The sequence below is a fragment of the Microplitis demolitor genome, chromosome 10, assembly GCF_026212275.2.
Source record: "Microplitis demolitor isolate Queensland-Clemson2020A chromosome 10, iyMicDemo2.1a, whole genome shotgun sequence".
Taxonomy (NCBI): Eukaryota; Metazoa; Arthropoda; class Insecta; order Hymenoptera; family Braconidae; genus Microplitis; species Microplitis demolitor.
Genome location: NC_068554.1, coordinates 7,559,153 through 7,577,293, shown reverse-complemented (window position 1 = coordinate 7,577,293; position 18,141 = coordinate 7,559,153). Strand labels below are relative to the sequence as shown.

The 18,141-nt window shown below is 33.2% G+C and overlaps 2 protein-coding genes across 3 annotated transcripts in view; one reads left to right on the top strand and one right to left on the bottom strand.

The window, feature by feature from the left end:
- Positions 1–18,141, top strand: part of LOC103570584 (DNA mismatch repair protein Mlh3) — a 66,754-nt gene that overhangs the window by 27,579 nt on the left and 21,034 nt on the right. The window lies entirely within an intron of this gene.
- LOC103570588 (endoribonuclease CG2145-like) overlaps positions 1–18,141 on the bottom strand; it is a 33,697-nt gene that overhangs the window by 6,322 nt on the left and 9,234 nt on the right. The window contains exons 2-3 of one of the 2 annotated variants that reach the window (XM_053742400.1): positions 14,224–14,328; positions 11,176–12,683 (exon numbers count right to left, since the gene is read on the bottom strand). In XM_053742400.1, coding sequence (XP_053598375.1) covers positions 11,176–12,683; positions 14,224–14,328 — 1,613 coding nt within the window. The remainder of the gene's footprint in view (positions 1–11,175; positions 12,684–14,223; positions 14,329–18,141) is intronic. The other variant, XM_053742401.1, reaches the window with a different exon arrangement.

Genomic DNA, 18,141 nt, shown 5'->3' with positions numbered 1-18,141 from the left:
CAAAAGTACTCAACGTATTCAAAAGCATTAAAAAGTATTTAAAATTTTTTTTTTTCAAATCTTTTCAAATCGTTTCTTTTAATAAGGGTCAGTCGACCTAATGGTATCCAAGCACGTCTTTAATTGGTTAAAAATGATACTCCAAAGAATAAATATCGCGAAAAATGTCCACATTGTTCTTGAAAAATATGACAAGTCTACACTTTTTAGATACGTATATATTGTAACGGGTTTTTCACCACCGAGGATCTACCGGAGTGAAGTTCGAGTACACTTACTATGTGGCAACCTTGCTCAAAGATTTAAATGTTGGGCGCCAGGTGATTTTAGACTCACCAATAAACAAGTTTCGAAATGTCGGCTCAGGATGGCGGATCGGGGAAAGGTCAGGCACTTAAGATTGAACAGTCAGTTCATTGCTAAAAAAAAAATAACAGTCAGTTGTCGAAATAGAAATACACTTATTTCTATTCACAAACACACACGACGTAGTTCTTAACGAAATACTCGTCCGGTGACGTCAGAGTATTTTACATGGCAATACTCGGCTGCCGCAACGAATGAGAAAGAGATAATCTGTAATTCTCAGAATTGCTCGATTGAAATAATATAAAATATAAAATAATATGTTATTTCGGTAACGCGTAATTTCACTATCATACGGTTGCCACGGGTAATTAATTATTTAATTAATACTTATTACACGACCACGGTTCACTCGTTCACTATAAATCGGTTGCACACTTTGTTCAGGTTTCGCGCCGAGGCTTCGGCTTGTTCACAGTCGTCGGGCAATTGTTCATTCGGAATTTATTTGTCGGCCAATTTAATTAATCGTTGATCAATAATCGAATTGTTCAGAACTCGGAATCGAAATTGGTCGTTTGGTCGGAGTCGAATTGTTCAAAGTACCTAAACGCGGCCGTTTAGTACAACGTCTTTCCCGGATCTCCCTTTTTTTCAATCTATGCGTTGGATCGTTTGCTCGGTCGAAGTCGACATTTTTGATTCTAGATGTCACTAGAAATCGCTTATCCGGTAACTATTGATGATTTCAAATAAATTCAAACCACGAGTCGATGTCGAATTTTTCATCATGGTACAATATATATATATAGGTAGCGTCGACTCTTTAGGTTTCGATTGAAGCAATCTCTGCCCAAATCGCTACATACCAAAGAGGGCAACGTTGTGAATGATAATGAGGAGAGGAGCGATGGAAAAATGTATTTGTAGGGTGAGAAGCGTTTTGTCTAAGTACACGATAGCTGAGACTCCTCAGTTAGGCGTGTCTATCGTATACCCCACCTAAGACGCCGAGTTGGAAGTTACATGTTGGAAATGTTATATATTGAAATAGGTGTAGGGACGATGTATTGCGAGAGGCACGTTGTCCAATGCCATCTCGTAGAGTGAAGCCGAACCACCACATACATATATATACATATACTATTTATTAGTCACTAAATGATCCAACAGAAAACCTAATGAACAGCCGTCTCAAGTTATAACAACGAAAAGTCTCAGACTATAGAAAATCATCCTACTGTACTTAATCTGTGCCAATTCAACACAATTGTTAACTACCAAGAAAAATGTCTTGATCTTGTTTTTTCAAATGTAGATTGCGCAGTGAGTGGATCTGACTGGCCACTAGTTGATATTGATGGATGCCATCCTGTTCTTTTAACTGAATTTGATCTTACGGTCAGTATGGGGTGTTCACAGGTGTCCAATAATACTTCGTATTGTTTCAACTTTAAAAAATATAATAAAGTAACCCTTCAAACTGAACTGGTGGCTATTTACTGGTCAGAACTCCACGCATTGTCCAATCCTAACAGTATGTGTGACATTACGTATGATAAACTTAACGTAGCTTTTAATATTTTAGTTCCAAAATTGGTTCAACATAGAGAGGCTCGATTTCCGTCTTGGTTTACAGTGGATATAATTAGAGACCTTAAGGTAAAGGAGGGCCTTCGAGTCACTGCGCACCGCTTGAGCAGTAGTTATCACTGGCATAAATACAAATATTTACGACTATCTATCAAAAAACAAAAAACTACCTATCAAGTGGTCTGCAGGGATAGACGGCATTTCTTGCTGTATTGCCCGTGACTGTGTTAATTATTTTATTGAGCCGGTATTGACTATTATTAAGGCCTCAATTGCTAATGGTATTTATTCTGACAAATGGAAGCAGGCGAAAATCTGCCCGTTACCGAAAACGGGTAGACTTACGAACGTCGCTAACTCAAGGCCGATTGCAGTGCTCTGTGCATTCTCAAAAGTGTTAGAAATATATTTAACTGACATCCTGTTTGCCTACTACAGGCCTCATATATCTCCTATGCAGCATGGATTCCTACCTGGTCGCTCTACAACAACGAATCTTCTCTGTTTTACCCAAATTATCAATCAAGCTGTTGCTGCGGGTGACCAGGTGGATGTTATTGAAACAGATCTTGCTAAAGCATTTGATAAAGTTGACTTCTTGAAACTATTAGATAGATTAGCTGAGCTTGGGCTTCCGGGTCTAATACTCGCATTGCTAAGGTCGTATCTTACAAATAGACTAAACTATGTTATATTTAAAGACTGCAAGTCTACTCAATATGTAGCTACATCAGGGGCCCCTCAAGGCTCCAATTTGGGTCCTCTTTTATTCAATATATTTATAAATACATTGCCGAATCAAATCACGTGTTACCTAGGTATTTTTGCTGATGATACAAAAACCCTCGCGGTTTTGAGAATGCCGTAAAAATGCCGTAAATTTACCGTAATAATTTGGTATTAATATAGTTATATTGGTCAGTTTTTTTCCTGTAATTATGCCACATACTTACTGTACTTATGCTGTAGAGCTACTAGATTACTACAGTAATATTACTATAAAAATGCCGAATTTTTACCGAAAAAATGCTGTAAAAAAACTATAACAATACCGAACTTTTACTGAAAAAATGCTGTAAAAAAACTGTAAAAATGCCGAACTTTTACTAATAAAATGCTGTATGAAAACTATAATACGATAATGTTCCCTGACGGTTTTAAATCAGCCTGGAAACACCCTGGGAGTGGAAACACGGTGGAATCACGGTGGATCCAGAGTGGTTACAGGGTGGGTTTGTGCCATTTTATCACCGTGTATACACGGTGGTTACATGGTGTTTCCACTATGGTAACACGGTGTACCCACCCTGATTCCACGGTGTATTCACCGAGATTCCACAGTGTATCCACGGTGATTACGCGGTGTACGTGGAATCACGGTGGGTACACCGTGTAACCACCGTGGATTCACGGTGGGTACACCATGTAATCATCGTGGAATCACGGTGAATACACCGTGTAATCACCGTGGAATCACGGTGATAAAATGACAAAAAACCCACCGTGTAACCGCCGTGGATCCAACGTGATTCCATCGTGTTTCCGGGGTGTTTCCAGGGTGAATCAAAACCGCGAGGGTTATAGTAATAAAATCGTTGTTTTTGTGATAATAATACTGTCAGTAAGCTGCAATTTTACCAGATTTACGCTGATAAAATAGAAAATTGTAAAAAATATGATTTTATTTTTAACACAGGTTCACTTATTAAAATAATTTCGAATTTTTCGAATACTTCTATCTCTCTCGCACCAAAGTAAAACTTACTGTCCTTTTCAAAAGGTCAATCAAAGGTCGGGCTATAAGAAAGTACCTGATGTAAAACTTACAGAAATATCCCATTAAACCCAAAAACCTTTGTACTACCTTAACTGTACTCGGAGTGGGAAAATTTCGAACAGCTAACGTTTTCAACTCCGACGGTCTTACTGTACCCTTCGATATAATATGCCCAAGGTATTCGACGGGGTCTTTTAGAAATTGACATTTCTCTCGCCTTATTACTAACCCGTGTTCGGCCACGACCTTAATGACCCGCTTTAATCTCTCAAAGGCTTCCTCTATCGTTTTGGCTACAATGATTAAGTCATCCATGTAAATAACTAAAATTTTTGGTAGCAATAACTCTTGAAAAACTGAATTAATGTATTGTGGAAATACAGAAGGCGAAATACATAATCCAAATGCTAACTTAAGAAATTTAAATTGACTATCAGGTGTTACAAAAGCTGTGTACTTACGACTATCTTCATCGACTAGCACGTGAAAAAATCCGTTTCTTAGATCAAGCACTGTGAAAATTATCTCTTCGGCTAACACGTCTATCTGGTCTTCTATTAACGGTAAAGGAGAGAAAGAGGTCTTAAAATCAGCGGATTTAATTTCCGATAGTCTACGCACACTCTAATAGTGCTATCTTTCTTTTTAACCAGAACAATAGGACTCACGTATTTTGAATTGGATGGTCGGATAACTCCCTCCTCTATCCAAAAATTCATTAAATCATTAACCTCTTTACACTCTGAAGGATCCAGTCTACGCGGCCGTAATGTTACCAATTTATCGAATTTGAAAATAATTTTAGCCCTTATTGCTTATCCCGAAATCACGTGTTGTTTCTGGCTTATGATTTGTAACAATCTTTTTGATTTTTTTTCTATAATGTTCTTCTTTAATGTGCGTTAAATCGATCTCTTTAACTTCGTCAATGACATTAATTTTAAAAATGTGTGGCTGTTAAGTTTCGTCTCCGTCAGGAATTTCATCATCATCTGGCTTAAAAAAAGTCATTTCACCCCGTCGAATGCGAAGCTCAACGCGGTCTAAAAAGTATGTCCCAAGAATAATCGAATGCTTTAGGCTGTTCGGATAGTACCCCGTAAATCAAAATAAAATTTAAATTTTTTTCCCCAAAAATTGAAAATGTAATTATATAATTATATATATTCATTATTTAAATTTGGACTGTACTTATCATTATTTTCGAACGAATTAATTCATTAATTTAATGAATATAAATAAAAAATAAAATACTCTTGACTCAAGTATTTTTTTTCATAATGTAAATCTGACAACGTCGCTTCGACCAGCTGTTCACGTCGATCTAGCTGGAAAGTGTTCTGTTGAATTTTATTTATTCCGAAGAGTAAAAAATATTTTATTGAATTTAAAAAATTTATAATAAATTTTAAAATGAGTCATAGAAATTATTTTTACTAACTCAAAATTATTTCAATCCTGCTTATTATGTATAATATTTTAATTAAATATTTTAAAAATTATTTGTTTAATTTTTTCAGATTACCGCAATTACAAATTTGAAAATAAAACTAAAAATTGTCATAAAATATGATATGCATCTGCAAAAATAATCAGTTATGTTTTTAATTTTAAAAGTTAGCGCGTTTCATTTCTTGCGACGTTGCCGCAGTCATCTGAGTCACGTGAATAGATTATTTTTCATCATGGCGGATAAATATTTTTATGAATTTTCTGTGCTTCTCATTAAAATATTTTTAAAATCATTCGTCAGAACAATTTTTAATTATTTTTAACGTATTCTATGATAGTTAATTATTAAAGAGAAATTTTTTTTTATCTTTATAGGGAGCAACTACATAACTCAAAACAAGAGCATTTAGTCTACGTTTTCTATAATCTGTACGTTAAATTACGATATTTCAATAATTGATAACGTGAAAACTATTTGTCAGAAGTACCTGAAAAAATTAATTTATACGTATTTGATATCAATTAATAACATAATAAAAATTCAGATTTTTATCTAAATGTCGCAGTAATGTCCGAACAACCTTAATATCATCGTATTTGATACAACATGAAATTTAACCGTAAACTCATCATACCCCATTTCCATACTAGAGGTAAACAAACCTACATCTGATCCTAAGCCTTGAAAACATACCTGATCTTTCTACAGTGGAGGCGATTCTAATCTTTCATACTCATTTGCACTCATCAAGGTCGCTACCCGTATCTACTAAAGCTAGAATCTTACACGGAAAGATTTTTTTTTTTAAATTACCGTTAAATTCACTGTAATCGTGGGACATAATTCGGTGCCTTTATTTATTACCATTTTTGAAATAAAAATTACGAAAAAACTTATTTATTTTGCGATAAACTTCAAAAAATTTACTGAAAACCGAATAACGTTCTCGCACATCTTTCATATTCAACGAATAATTTTGCTGATCCGTATTACAGTCTTTTAGTGTACGCAATTTTCTGAACGTCACTCCAACCACAAAACAGTGCCATTTCCTCAAAATCATCCAACTATCGTTGTACGTTAGAGTGGGCGTCACCACTAAACTTTTCGAGTGAGCTCTCAACATTCTTGAACGTTAGTACACTGTGAAAAATTTCCAACAAATTTTACTATAGGTGCATTGTAACACCGGACCATAAGAAAACTGGCACAAAATTTACAAGTGTCCCATAGTAAACGGTATGCGCAGACGACACGATTGGGACCTATGCGCATACATTTACTATAGGGCGCTTGTAAATTTTGTACCAGTTTTCTTATGGTCCAGGGTTACAATGCACCCATAGTAAAATTTAATGGAAATTTTTCACAGTGTAATATACGTTGTGATACGTTACGTCTGCAAATAACTGGTGTACCATTACGAGCTCGCTTATTATCGCCGTCGTCGTCATTATTTCTACGGTTGCCAATAATAGGGTTCAGGTAACGTACGTCGTTTTGTCCGCCTGAATTTCCAAGTCCAAGGGTATTAGCATGTTCCGCATTTTCGTCTTCTTCATCTTCTTCGTTTCATCTGCTTCATTGTCTGCTTCTTCTTCATCGTCAGCTATGCATTCCCATTCCAGTAGAAGTGCCGCTCTTAGCCTCGCCAACAATTCAGGTTTACGACTTGCCACCCGGTGATGTCGTCATTTGAGCTCCTTCTTGAGCTTTGGAGCTCTCACTCGCGGAAGCTGGTCATCTTTCAGCACTACCGCATTCACACCTCCTACGAGCTAGGCAACTACACCACCCATGACTCACTACTTCGCGCACTTTAACAAAATTTCGACACACAACACTGATACGTCATAATGCACACTTATAATTTTCCTGCTCGCTGCGATCCTGAACGAGCCCCTAAAATGTAGTATTGGGATATTACGATACAAGAAAAAGAAATTACAGCGCAGGGAATTAAAATAAATATGTAGAATCTTTATTGATGAAACGAGGTCTGTCTTACACCAACTCTTGCTTAGAAATACTTTTTAAAACATCATACAACCAGACATATCGTCTTTATCTGCGTCCTTCACGCTTGTTAAGGATAGGGGGGGGGGGGGGTTGAAGGCTAAATCGTGAAAAAAAACTCGTTTTTTATGAATTTTTATTTAGGCGTATGGATTGAGCTAATTTATTGCAACCATTTGAACATTATTAAGTATAGATTCAACAACATTACTTAATTCTTTTATGTAAAAGTATCCACAAACAAGCCGGTGACGGAGCTTTTCCCAGGATATCTTTCAAAATTAACGATTTGCGGTGAGCACTGTATCTCAGCTGGAAATTATTTAAATTGAAAGATCACTGAAATTTAGTCAAAGCATTATTAAATCCTCCCCTCAACGTTCTCTGATTATTTTTTTTTTTGACATTTTTAATTTTTTGTGGTCATTTAAATCAAAAACTTCTTTTTTTTACGAAAATTTGCGCCATTTTGGAGGTGAAAAACCCCCTTGATGTAAAAAAAAATTCTAAAAGTCAACGATGGGGAGGAGGTATTTTATACGTAAAAAGTGTGTACCAAGTTTGAAATAAATCGATAATGTAGTTTTTAAAAAGCAGTGCTCACGGACTTTGAAAAGTAGTTTCGACAAAAATGCGTTTATAGTTTTAAATGCTAAAAATGGAAAAAAAAAAAATTTTTTTTCAACTTGCACAAAAATTTTTTAAAACAAAACAGTATAGGTGATAACGATCATCGAGTGAATAAACCGTTTACCTGTACTTCTTTTCCGACTGCCTGCATCTATCGAAGCTACAGTTTTAAAGAAGACCAACTATTTAATAACTTTGAGAGTTTTGCTCTGATCGACTTCAAATTTAGAGACTATATATATTCTTAAAATGTGTCACTATAAGAAAACCAAAAAAATCTGATTTTTAGCCTTTACCCCCCCCCCCCCCCCCCCGTAATTACTTGCAGGTATACTCCTAACACTATCTTACAAAGTACTACAATTTTACAACTACAGTTCCCACGCTAATGGACATTCTTGAACTATTTACTACCCAGTCAGCATTCATTATATTGAGGTATATTAAGCTAAAAAAGTCCCTGGCAACATTAGTCTTTTCATCAATATTTACAGAGTAGTGGTTGATGTCCTTTTTTTAAAGTCCTTTTTTTGTACTTACTTCTAATGGATATTAAAAATAAAAAAACTTTTTTTTTTCAGAAAAATGATAAAAGGGTCCCAACTAGAATTTTTCGTAAGGACCTGACGAGGTCCTTATTAGGTTAACCTTATTTCAAATAAGGTCCTAATTAGGATATCCTGGCGAGGAACTGATGTGGATGTAACGCTTAAGACCCATGAGGTCGTTATCAGGATTGCCTTATCAGGTCCTTACCACGATATCCTCATCGAATCCTCGTCAGGATTACCTTATCAGGTCCTTACCAGGATATCCTCATCAAATCCTTATCAAGGTTGCCTCATTAGTAATTATTTAAAAAAAAATATTGGATTGCGAAAAAAAATATGAGAATTATAATTCGATCGGGAATGTTATCTATTGTATTAAGAGCATTAATTAGAGGGAATAAATATGTTTTTTGTTGATGAGAAAATCCCGATGACTGCTGGGCTCGACTGCGTCTTTCCAATTCAAAGTCCTCGATGCTATCCACTGCGCTGGCATACACATGTGATCTTGTAAGTGCTAATATTATATTCACTATGATGTCAAAGAAAAGCTGATGAAGAAGTAAAAAATCCGTGCTGCAATGATTGACGTGATTTTTATATAATATTCTTTTGTACTTTGTTTAATTTTTAGTCTGTAAATAAAATACTTGAAGGGATGGGATAACTTTTTAATGAATAAGGATATTCTGATGAGGTCCTGACAAGGTACTCGTCAGGTTGACCGGATGGCAAATTACTTTTTTTTAAATAAGGAGTTCCTGACGAGTTCCTGATCAGGAACTCGTCAGGTTTGCCCTAATAAGGCAAACCTTATATTAACCTGACAAGGTCCTTATGGTACTTCAGGCAAATCAGGAAAAAATTCTAGTCGGGGTCTTGTAGGGATTTTATTTAAGTTTTTAACGCCGCCCTTAAATTTACTGTGCGATCATTGGTACCTGAAATATCGATGACCAAGTCAAAAGGATCATTTTTTGTTTGAAGGCTGATAAATCTGCGAGAAATCATCCTACGAGGTTAAAAAAAAACCAAATTAAAACTGAATGAATTTGCTAAACGAGCTATGCATTGGTTTAGTTGAAAGAATTTTTCCACAGTCCGTGGGCTCTTCGGATAAAAAAAAATAGTATATTGTGTGACAAGGGATGAAACAAGACGATTTCAGACTAGGGTGAGGTTGGCTGACATCACCCGCAGTCTGAAATCGTATTTTATCCTGAGTCACACACTATATTTTTCATGATTACCTGCATCGGAACTTGAAGATTCAGTGTCAGCAGCCAGTAAAAAACAAGTTAATTTCAAGCCGATGATGCGGAAAACTGTTAGAGAATGAGATGCATGTGATTTACAGCCACTGATTAAAAAGTAAATGATACAAAAATATTATTTTCACTTATTTTTTAGTAATTTTATTTGGTTAATGAAAACTGTCACTTAAAAAATGAAATGAGTGAACTGAAGTGACAAATAAACAAATGAAAGTAATAAGGCTGCAAATGAACATTAAATATAACTAGCACAGGGCAGAAACAATTGTGTTTCTTCCCAAGGGATGAAACACGCATGTTTCTGCCTGCTGTGAAAGGATTTGTGAATTACGAATTTGCTAGCAGTTGTTTGCAGCATCGACTTGAAATTAGCTTGTTTCGACTGGCTGTAGAGACATTGAAACTTAAAGTTTCGATGCTGGTATCATGGAAAAAATTTAGAAATTTTTCGTCTCGCTCTTAAAAATCTTTTAACAAAAATGCAGCGAAACTAGAGATTTCAAGCTATGAGATGCTTTTTTTTATTTTGTTACGATTATTTTTCACAAAGTTACAGCCTTCCAAAAATCATTAAATAATTTATAAATTTTTTTGTTCCTTTAATTTTTTTCGTTAGTGTATGAACATATATGAAGATACATTAAAAGTTTTTAATCGATATACAGGCCATATAAGATCATATTGATCATGTATGATCATATATAAACAAATATGAAAAAATATAAAAAAAATTTTAACCGATATACAATCCATATAAGATTATATATGGATGATCATATATGAAGGACCATAAAAATTTTTAAATGATGTTCAACTCGTATAAGATCAGATATGGTCAGGTATAAACATATATGATAATACATTCAAAAATTTATTAGTAACTAATTAAAATTAATTCTTCGTTTTTTTAATTAATTTATTTAATTCATAAGAAATCTTCTACGATATCTCAAATAAGAACTTGAAAAGAAGTCTAATTTATGAGTTCTTGGAAAGAATATCCTGTTGATGTCTCTTTTATGACTTCAGAAATCGGAGCGCCTCAAGAACTCACTTTAATAAGTCAAAAAAAAGAGCTCTATGAGAACTCTTTTTAAAAACGTCTTACTATTCGCTGGGTGGCTCATTCGAAATTTTGAGAACTTCTTAAAGACTTCTTTAAGATGTTTAATGAGACGTCCAAATCATAAATAGTAACTCATTTAGAACTCATCAAGATGTCATTTTGCTATTTGGGTACCTTTAGAAAAAATACTTAAACTTACAAATATTGATAAACATTTGTTTGCAAGATGTTTAGAAAGTGCTCGCAATCGAAGTTTTACAATTTTTTGAATCCTGCCATAAATTACACCAATACGAAAAGCCCATGAAAGCGCCTCCAAACTATTTTTCCAATTTCACATTAATTATATATCTTTTAAGGCTGTTCGTTTTAAGTGTTTGGAGTATCACCTCAGTTTCTTAATTTGTGATCAATTTAATTCATAAAAACAAAATTATCTATTCGAAATCGTTCTCAATATGTATGAGATTGAAAAATATCAGTAAAAATAAATAGAAAAGTTTACTTACATCTCCAAGTGGAGTTTGTTTAATATATCCAAGATAATTTAACTTCTTATCTTCTTCACGTTTTGCATAGTAAATCCAATTATGCATTCCAATAATTTCTGCATCGAATTTTTCTGCCAAAAATACTGTTTCAAATCCCGAGCTACCAGGTTCTCCATCAATTCTTTTAAATTGTGAAAACCAAATTCTCTTTAATATATCTTTAAATTCATACTCATCATTTGGTACATATCCTTTCTCAGCTAAAAATTTCATCGTTGTCTTCATTACATCTGTTTCAAGTATTGCATCGATAAAATCACTTTCCTCTTTTCTTTCTTCTGAAGTTACTACTTCTTTAACTTTAATATCTAAATCATAATTATCATGAAGTGCAATAATAGTTTTAATCGTCGGTATTTCGTAAGCCTCAGCTTTAACTGTCAATAGTGGCTCACTAGCATCATCTTTTGTACTGTCATCCATCTTCTGTCCTTGAAGATTCATCGTGATAAATTTAAATGCATTATTTGTATCCTTTTCAAATAAATCTTCAGTTAATTTTTCTACATCATTTTTTGTAATTATGCTACCAAGTGGACTTGGGAACATTTCATCCTCATTTTTAGGCGTTACAATAGCGGGTTCTGTGTTTGGAACATCAGAATTGTTTCGAAGATTTGAATCAGTTTCAAGTGGTACTATTGGAGGTGGTGTTGCCGAAGCTTGAGCTGGAGCTGCCGCTACGGGAGCTTGAGCTACTGCTGGTGCTACTGGATTTTCAGGAATACTCCCATTGTTGTAATAATTATTATAGGTGATCTGTGTGTGAGTTACAGGTGGAACAGCTGCATTTCCAGCGGTGGCAGGATGACTAGAATATCCATGGCCACCATAAATTCCTCCGGGAATAATTCGATTAGCTACAGCATTGACACCAGCACTTACACCAGCAAAAACAAGTGCTTCTTTGGCTAATTGACCGATTCCGGGCCTGGAAGACTGTCCAGCTGACTGGACCAATATTGTTTGAGGAGCATGACCAACTGGTGGATTATATCCAGTTCCTGGAGTATATGAGTGCCCATAAGATGGATTGTACGGATTGTATGGCTGATGAGGCTGATTGTATGATGGGTGATAACCATTATTCATTCCTGGTGATGGGTGATAACCACTGTTCATGCCTGGTGATGGATAATAACCGGGTGAATTGTATCCATTGTAGCTTCCAGGATTATTTTGACTTTGACTGGGATTATAGTGGGTATTTTGGTGGAGATTGTGTTGATTCGAACCTACAGATGGATTATAACCGTGGTTTAAATTATGCTGACGGTTTGATTGTCCTGAATTTGCATATGGTGTTCCTGTCTGTGAGTTATAGCCACCAGATGGTTTCCAGCTGGATTGAACGTTGGTAGCGCTACTTTTGGAAATAGTTTCAGATGGTGCTGATGCTTTTGTGTTTATAGGTTGTGATTGTTTTGGTGGTACGTTCCAACCATATGTTCCTGGGCTTGAATTACCTGAAAGATATAGTAAATTATTGATAAAGTTTCTTTCGTACTTTGTTAACTCATTGTTCCGATATTTATGGCGATCAGTCTTGATTAGAAAATACTAGTGCTGTACAATTTGGTCGACTAAACCGGCCAGAAAGTTTAACCAGGTTAATTAGTTCATCAGCCAGCTAGCTAATTTAAATTAATCGGTTAACTCAGTTAACCGGTTAATCGGTTAAATTAGTTAACTGGTTAAACAATTAACCAGTTAACTGGTTAATTGGTCAAACAGTGAAAATGATATTTGAAAACTCTGCATTGCGATAAAATCGCATATCCTTAACGTATGTTGAAAAAAAAAAATATTCATCAAGTGATTAAATTTACTTAAATTATTAAATTAAAACTTTTTATTATAGATAAATACTTTAACAACAGGTAATAATTCTATTGATTATTTACTACTAAAAAATGTTGTTCTTAAGTCATTATACTTAAGAGCTAACTATTATATTTTGCGGTTATTGTTCAATTCTGATATAAAAATATAAGTAAATTAGCTGAATTCGATGAGAAACAGCTTCTTTTTGCTGTAATAATGTTTTCTGCCGTAGAGAAGATGCGCTCAGACGGAGTACTTGATGAGGGAATACATTAAAATTTTTTGGCAATCTCGCCAGTGATGGAAATTTATGTTTTTTTGAACCCCACAAAACAAGAGGATTATCATTTCTGGGAATGATTGGTTCAGCTTGATAATCATCTACTTCTTTCCGAAGTCTGTTCTCAGTATCATCTTCAAAACTAAAACTTCTCTCGAAACTTTGAGAAAGTGATTCAAGGTTAAAAAGATAATCTAAATCTTTTTCTCTCTTATCTTTTTTCGAGAATGATTGGCTGTTAGCTTGAATACCTTCCTTACTTATCATGTCTACTATAGTTGATTTAATTTCCAAGCGATACTTAGTTGTTTCTTCTTTCATATCTTTATATCTATAATTTGAATATAAAATATGAATTAAAAAATGTTAAATTTTAAACTTTACTCTCTAAAAGGAGAATAATGAGAAATACTATGAGTCAGTAAATATTCACTATTTCTTTTTCAGAAAATATAAATATTAATTACCTCAAATCTATGAAGCAAGCAATTTCAAACACTTGCTGTGACTATTCACTCAAAAATCGCGTTTGTAACTGTTCTTCAAGAGTTTCTTTCAACAATAAAATTGTCATTAAATTAAATTGTCGGCCAAATTGTACAGCACTAAAAAATACGATTAATGAGGATTCAAAATTTTTTAACTGTTTCAAATATTTATTAATCGTACATTGGCGACTGAAGAGTATTTAAAGCGGTTAAGAATTTTAATCGTTTTGAAAAATCTTTAATCATTGATTTATTTTACGACTATTAAGTATTCATGAGGTTTAGATTTTCTTTATACTCATGAATTGTTTCGAATCCCCACGCCTCATCAGAAATTGTAATATCATTTTAGGATTAACGAGTATTAAATAAGATAAATATTTTTAATACTTTTAATATAGTTTTTAAAAATACCTGATTGTTGACGCGGTCTTGATGTTGTCCTTGTTGAGTATCGGGAGCCTGAACTGCTTCCGCTACGTCTACTACTACTACTACTACTCTTACGACCGTCAATGTCTACATGAAAAAATAATTATAAATGTATACATAAACTCATCAAAACATTTAAGTTAACATATTTAAGCTCAAAGTTTATTTGTTCATTTATTGTCCCTCATTATAGGTAGCAAAGCCAGCCCCAAAACTTCCCGCTGTTTTCGAGCTTTTTGAGCTCCAAAACATTGTTGTGAATAGATTTTTGAGCTCTTCGAGCTCGAAAATAGTTTTGTATGTTGTTGTTTTCGAAAAAAATCGTTTTTTAGCATTTCTTTCTTTTACATACAGACACACACGGACATCATTCTGAAAATAGTCAAAAGCTTCCTAGGACCTCAAAACGTCGACATCTGATGAAATTTTGATTTTCGCGAATCGGGGTGAAAACAATAACTTCTCGAATTTTTTTGAAATCATCGATTTTCTTAGCGGCAAGTTAAAAATTTTTTTTTTTTTAATTTATTCGACAACGGTTCCGCTTGAACGAATGAACCAATTTCGATGATTGAGGTGGCATTCGACGTGGCTTATAAAGTTTTAGAGCTGATTAGATTTTTGAATTAATCCATCGAGCATATCACAAGTTATCCAAAAAAACATTTTTAAAAAAATTTTATTTTTGGAATATCTCCGAACACACTCTTCCGATCAAGCTCAATTTTCTATAGCATGTTAAAATTAACAAGCCACATCGAATACCACCTTGGACATCAAAATCAGTTCATCCATTCAAAAGTTACAGGATATTGATGTAATATCAAAAGAGTTTAAACTGTCATTACATTTTCTTTGTCATCCTAATAATATTTTCGGTATATGATTTAAAAAAATAAATCTAATTTTTTTATGTTCACGCTAATGATTTATCTAAGCCGTCTGAAATCTATTATTAAGTTTATCGATTACATTGGCCCCAAAAATGTTCGACATTTAGTTGTTATTTTTACACATTTACACATTTTGAAAATTCAGTCTATAATTGTTTTATTTTAATAAATAGATGATAAAAAACTATGACTCGGAAATTACATCAGCATTGTGTAAAATACTGACTTGTCATTGATGTAAAGATTTGATTTAAGAGTGACATCCATATTACGTATAACCTTGCATTTACTACTGACATAAATGTATGAATTTAAAGTACGTCATTATGATATACAATAATGACTTTATTACTACGTAACAATGTGATGTAGATTTTATGTCAAGCGTACCTAACAAATAAGTCATGACTGTGACGTCATACAAGAGTCATGCTTACATCAATATAATGTCAAGCTTTTACATCATATTAAAGTCATGTAGAACGTCAGATTGACATCAAATTTACATAAGATGCCGTGACATTTCTATGACCTACGTATGAGGTCAAAACAAGGTCATGTGTTCACAGGGATGTAATCCATGCATGTTAAAATATTTTTTAGGGTTAAAAAAAATGAGTTTATGAGTGTGTTGCGTTTTTTAAAAATTATAAAACTAATCAAGAAGTTTTTTTACTGAGGTCATTGATTTATAACACTTCAGGATTAAGCACATTTTTAAAAGATGAGTAGCAAATTATTGCTATCATTGAAGCAGTCAATTTTCATTCTCTAACACTATAAGTTTTATTCGAGAAAAATGTTACATAGAATTAAAAACAAATTAAATTACTTTTCATTGATATAAATATGTCACATATATGTATGAATGCATACATAGCGTATATATCTGTAATTTATCATTTAATTTAAATTGGATAATATGTATACAAGATAGTAGTAAACTACTTGCTATTTAAAGCGTTGATTTAAGTACCATAAAATACAAATTGAATGCAATTGTTCACTTTATATCTGTAGGTATAATGCTCGTTGATTTATAAAATTTTATAAAGCTTGATTTAATAATGATAAATGATGCATTAAATTCTTGGAAAAATTTTATTAGATGTACAATTTTTCACTTCCCGCTACAAACTTGATAATTTTCAGGAAAGGAAAGGAACATGTTGGGAAAACTAAACATGAAATTTATAAAAAAAAAAAAATTTTTAATTTTAAAAATTAAAAATAATTTTTTAATGCGAAATATTTACATTTTATTATGTGTTTTTACATATAAAAAAAAATGATTAAACCTTAAAAATAAAGAAAAAAAAACTCAACAACAGTAAAACATATGTTTGATCTCTTGCAGATTATAAATTTAATTATAAACTTAACAAAAAAAAACTAAAACTTTAAGGGGAAAATAATCCATATGAAGTGTCTACTACTTTTATATGCTTATATATTATTATATGTAAAAATAAAAATCGAATAAGTAGTTGATACCAGTGATGCACGTGGTGACGAAATCTTGTGACTATAATACAAGCGTAGACAAGTTAAGACAGGTCTACGCAAAAACAAATAACTAGTGGATGAAAACCCATATACACGTGACTCTTGCATTGAAAAACGTTCTAAGTAACTCATCAAGGGGTAATTTTTTGAATCCTTTACATAATACCGTGCAATATAATTGATCTAAATAATAATAAAAAAAGTGCTAGTGCAGTGCAATATAATTGATAATAACAATAACGAAGTGCTAGTATTTTTATAACCTATATTCACTATACTTAGTGAATACAGGTTATAAAAATTATGTCTCGTGAGAATTCGTAAAATAATTAATTTTTTTCTGTTAGTTAATCCCAATATAAATTAACAGTAACAACGAAAATTAAATAAATAAAAAAAATTTGTACTGAAATGAGAGGATTTAAATTAAAAATTTATTTGAGCAAACTTTTTTTATATTGGGATTTTAGTGGGATTTTATTCGGTAAGCCTAGTGATGTAAAGCTAAGCATGTGCTCGTCAAATGCTCATCAATTACTCGTCATTTGACGTCAATTGACCAACTAAAAAAAAATGACCGCCGGTCATTTTTTGAATTTAATGTCGATTACCGCAAAATAAGAATAAAAATTTTTTTAAAGTTTGACCAAAAAATGACCGACAAATTTTTGACGGTCATTTTCCATCTAAGTAGTTAAGCAAGCCAAATTTGTTTATTATCCTTAGAATTTTTGGATAAATTTTATTTTGAATATTTAAAATATTTAGGTTGCTTTTTTTTTTAACTTCCCGCTAAGAAAATCGACGATTTTCAAAAATTTCGGGAAGTTATTGTTTTCACCCCGATTTTCGAAAATCGAGTTTTCATCAGATGTCGACGTTTTGAGGTCCTAGGAAGCTACTCTGACTATTTTCAGAATGATGTGTGTGTGTGTGTGTGTGTGTGTGTGTGTGTGTGTGTGTGTGTGTGTGTGTGTGTGTGTGTGTATAAACTCTTTGTAACTTTTGAACTAATGAATCGATTTGGATGGTTGAGGTGGCAATCGAAAGAGCTTGTTGGCCATCAACTTTCCTGAAAATTTCAGATTATTTGATCGAATAGACTCGAAAATATTTGCGAATTACGAAAAAAAAAAAATTTTTTTTTTAGTTTTTTATTGATTTCTCAAAAACGACTTATACGATCGACTTCAAACTCTAATCAGCTCTAGTACTCAATAAAACGCGTCGATTGCTACCTCAAACATCAAAATCGGATAATTCGTTCGAGAGTTATCGCGGGAGAAAGAAATGGTGAAAAACAGTTTTTTCTAAATATTTTCGAAACGACTGACGCGATCGATTTCAAATTTTAATCAGCTCTAGAATTCAATAAAACGCGCCGATTGCCACGTCAACTATCAAAATCGATTGATTAGTTCAAAAGATATCGGCGTTGAAAAGTTAAAAAAATAACATTTTATGTTATTTTTTCCGGATAAATCATAATATAACGTACTAA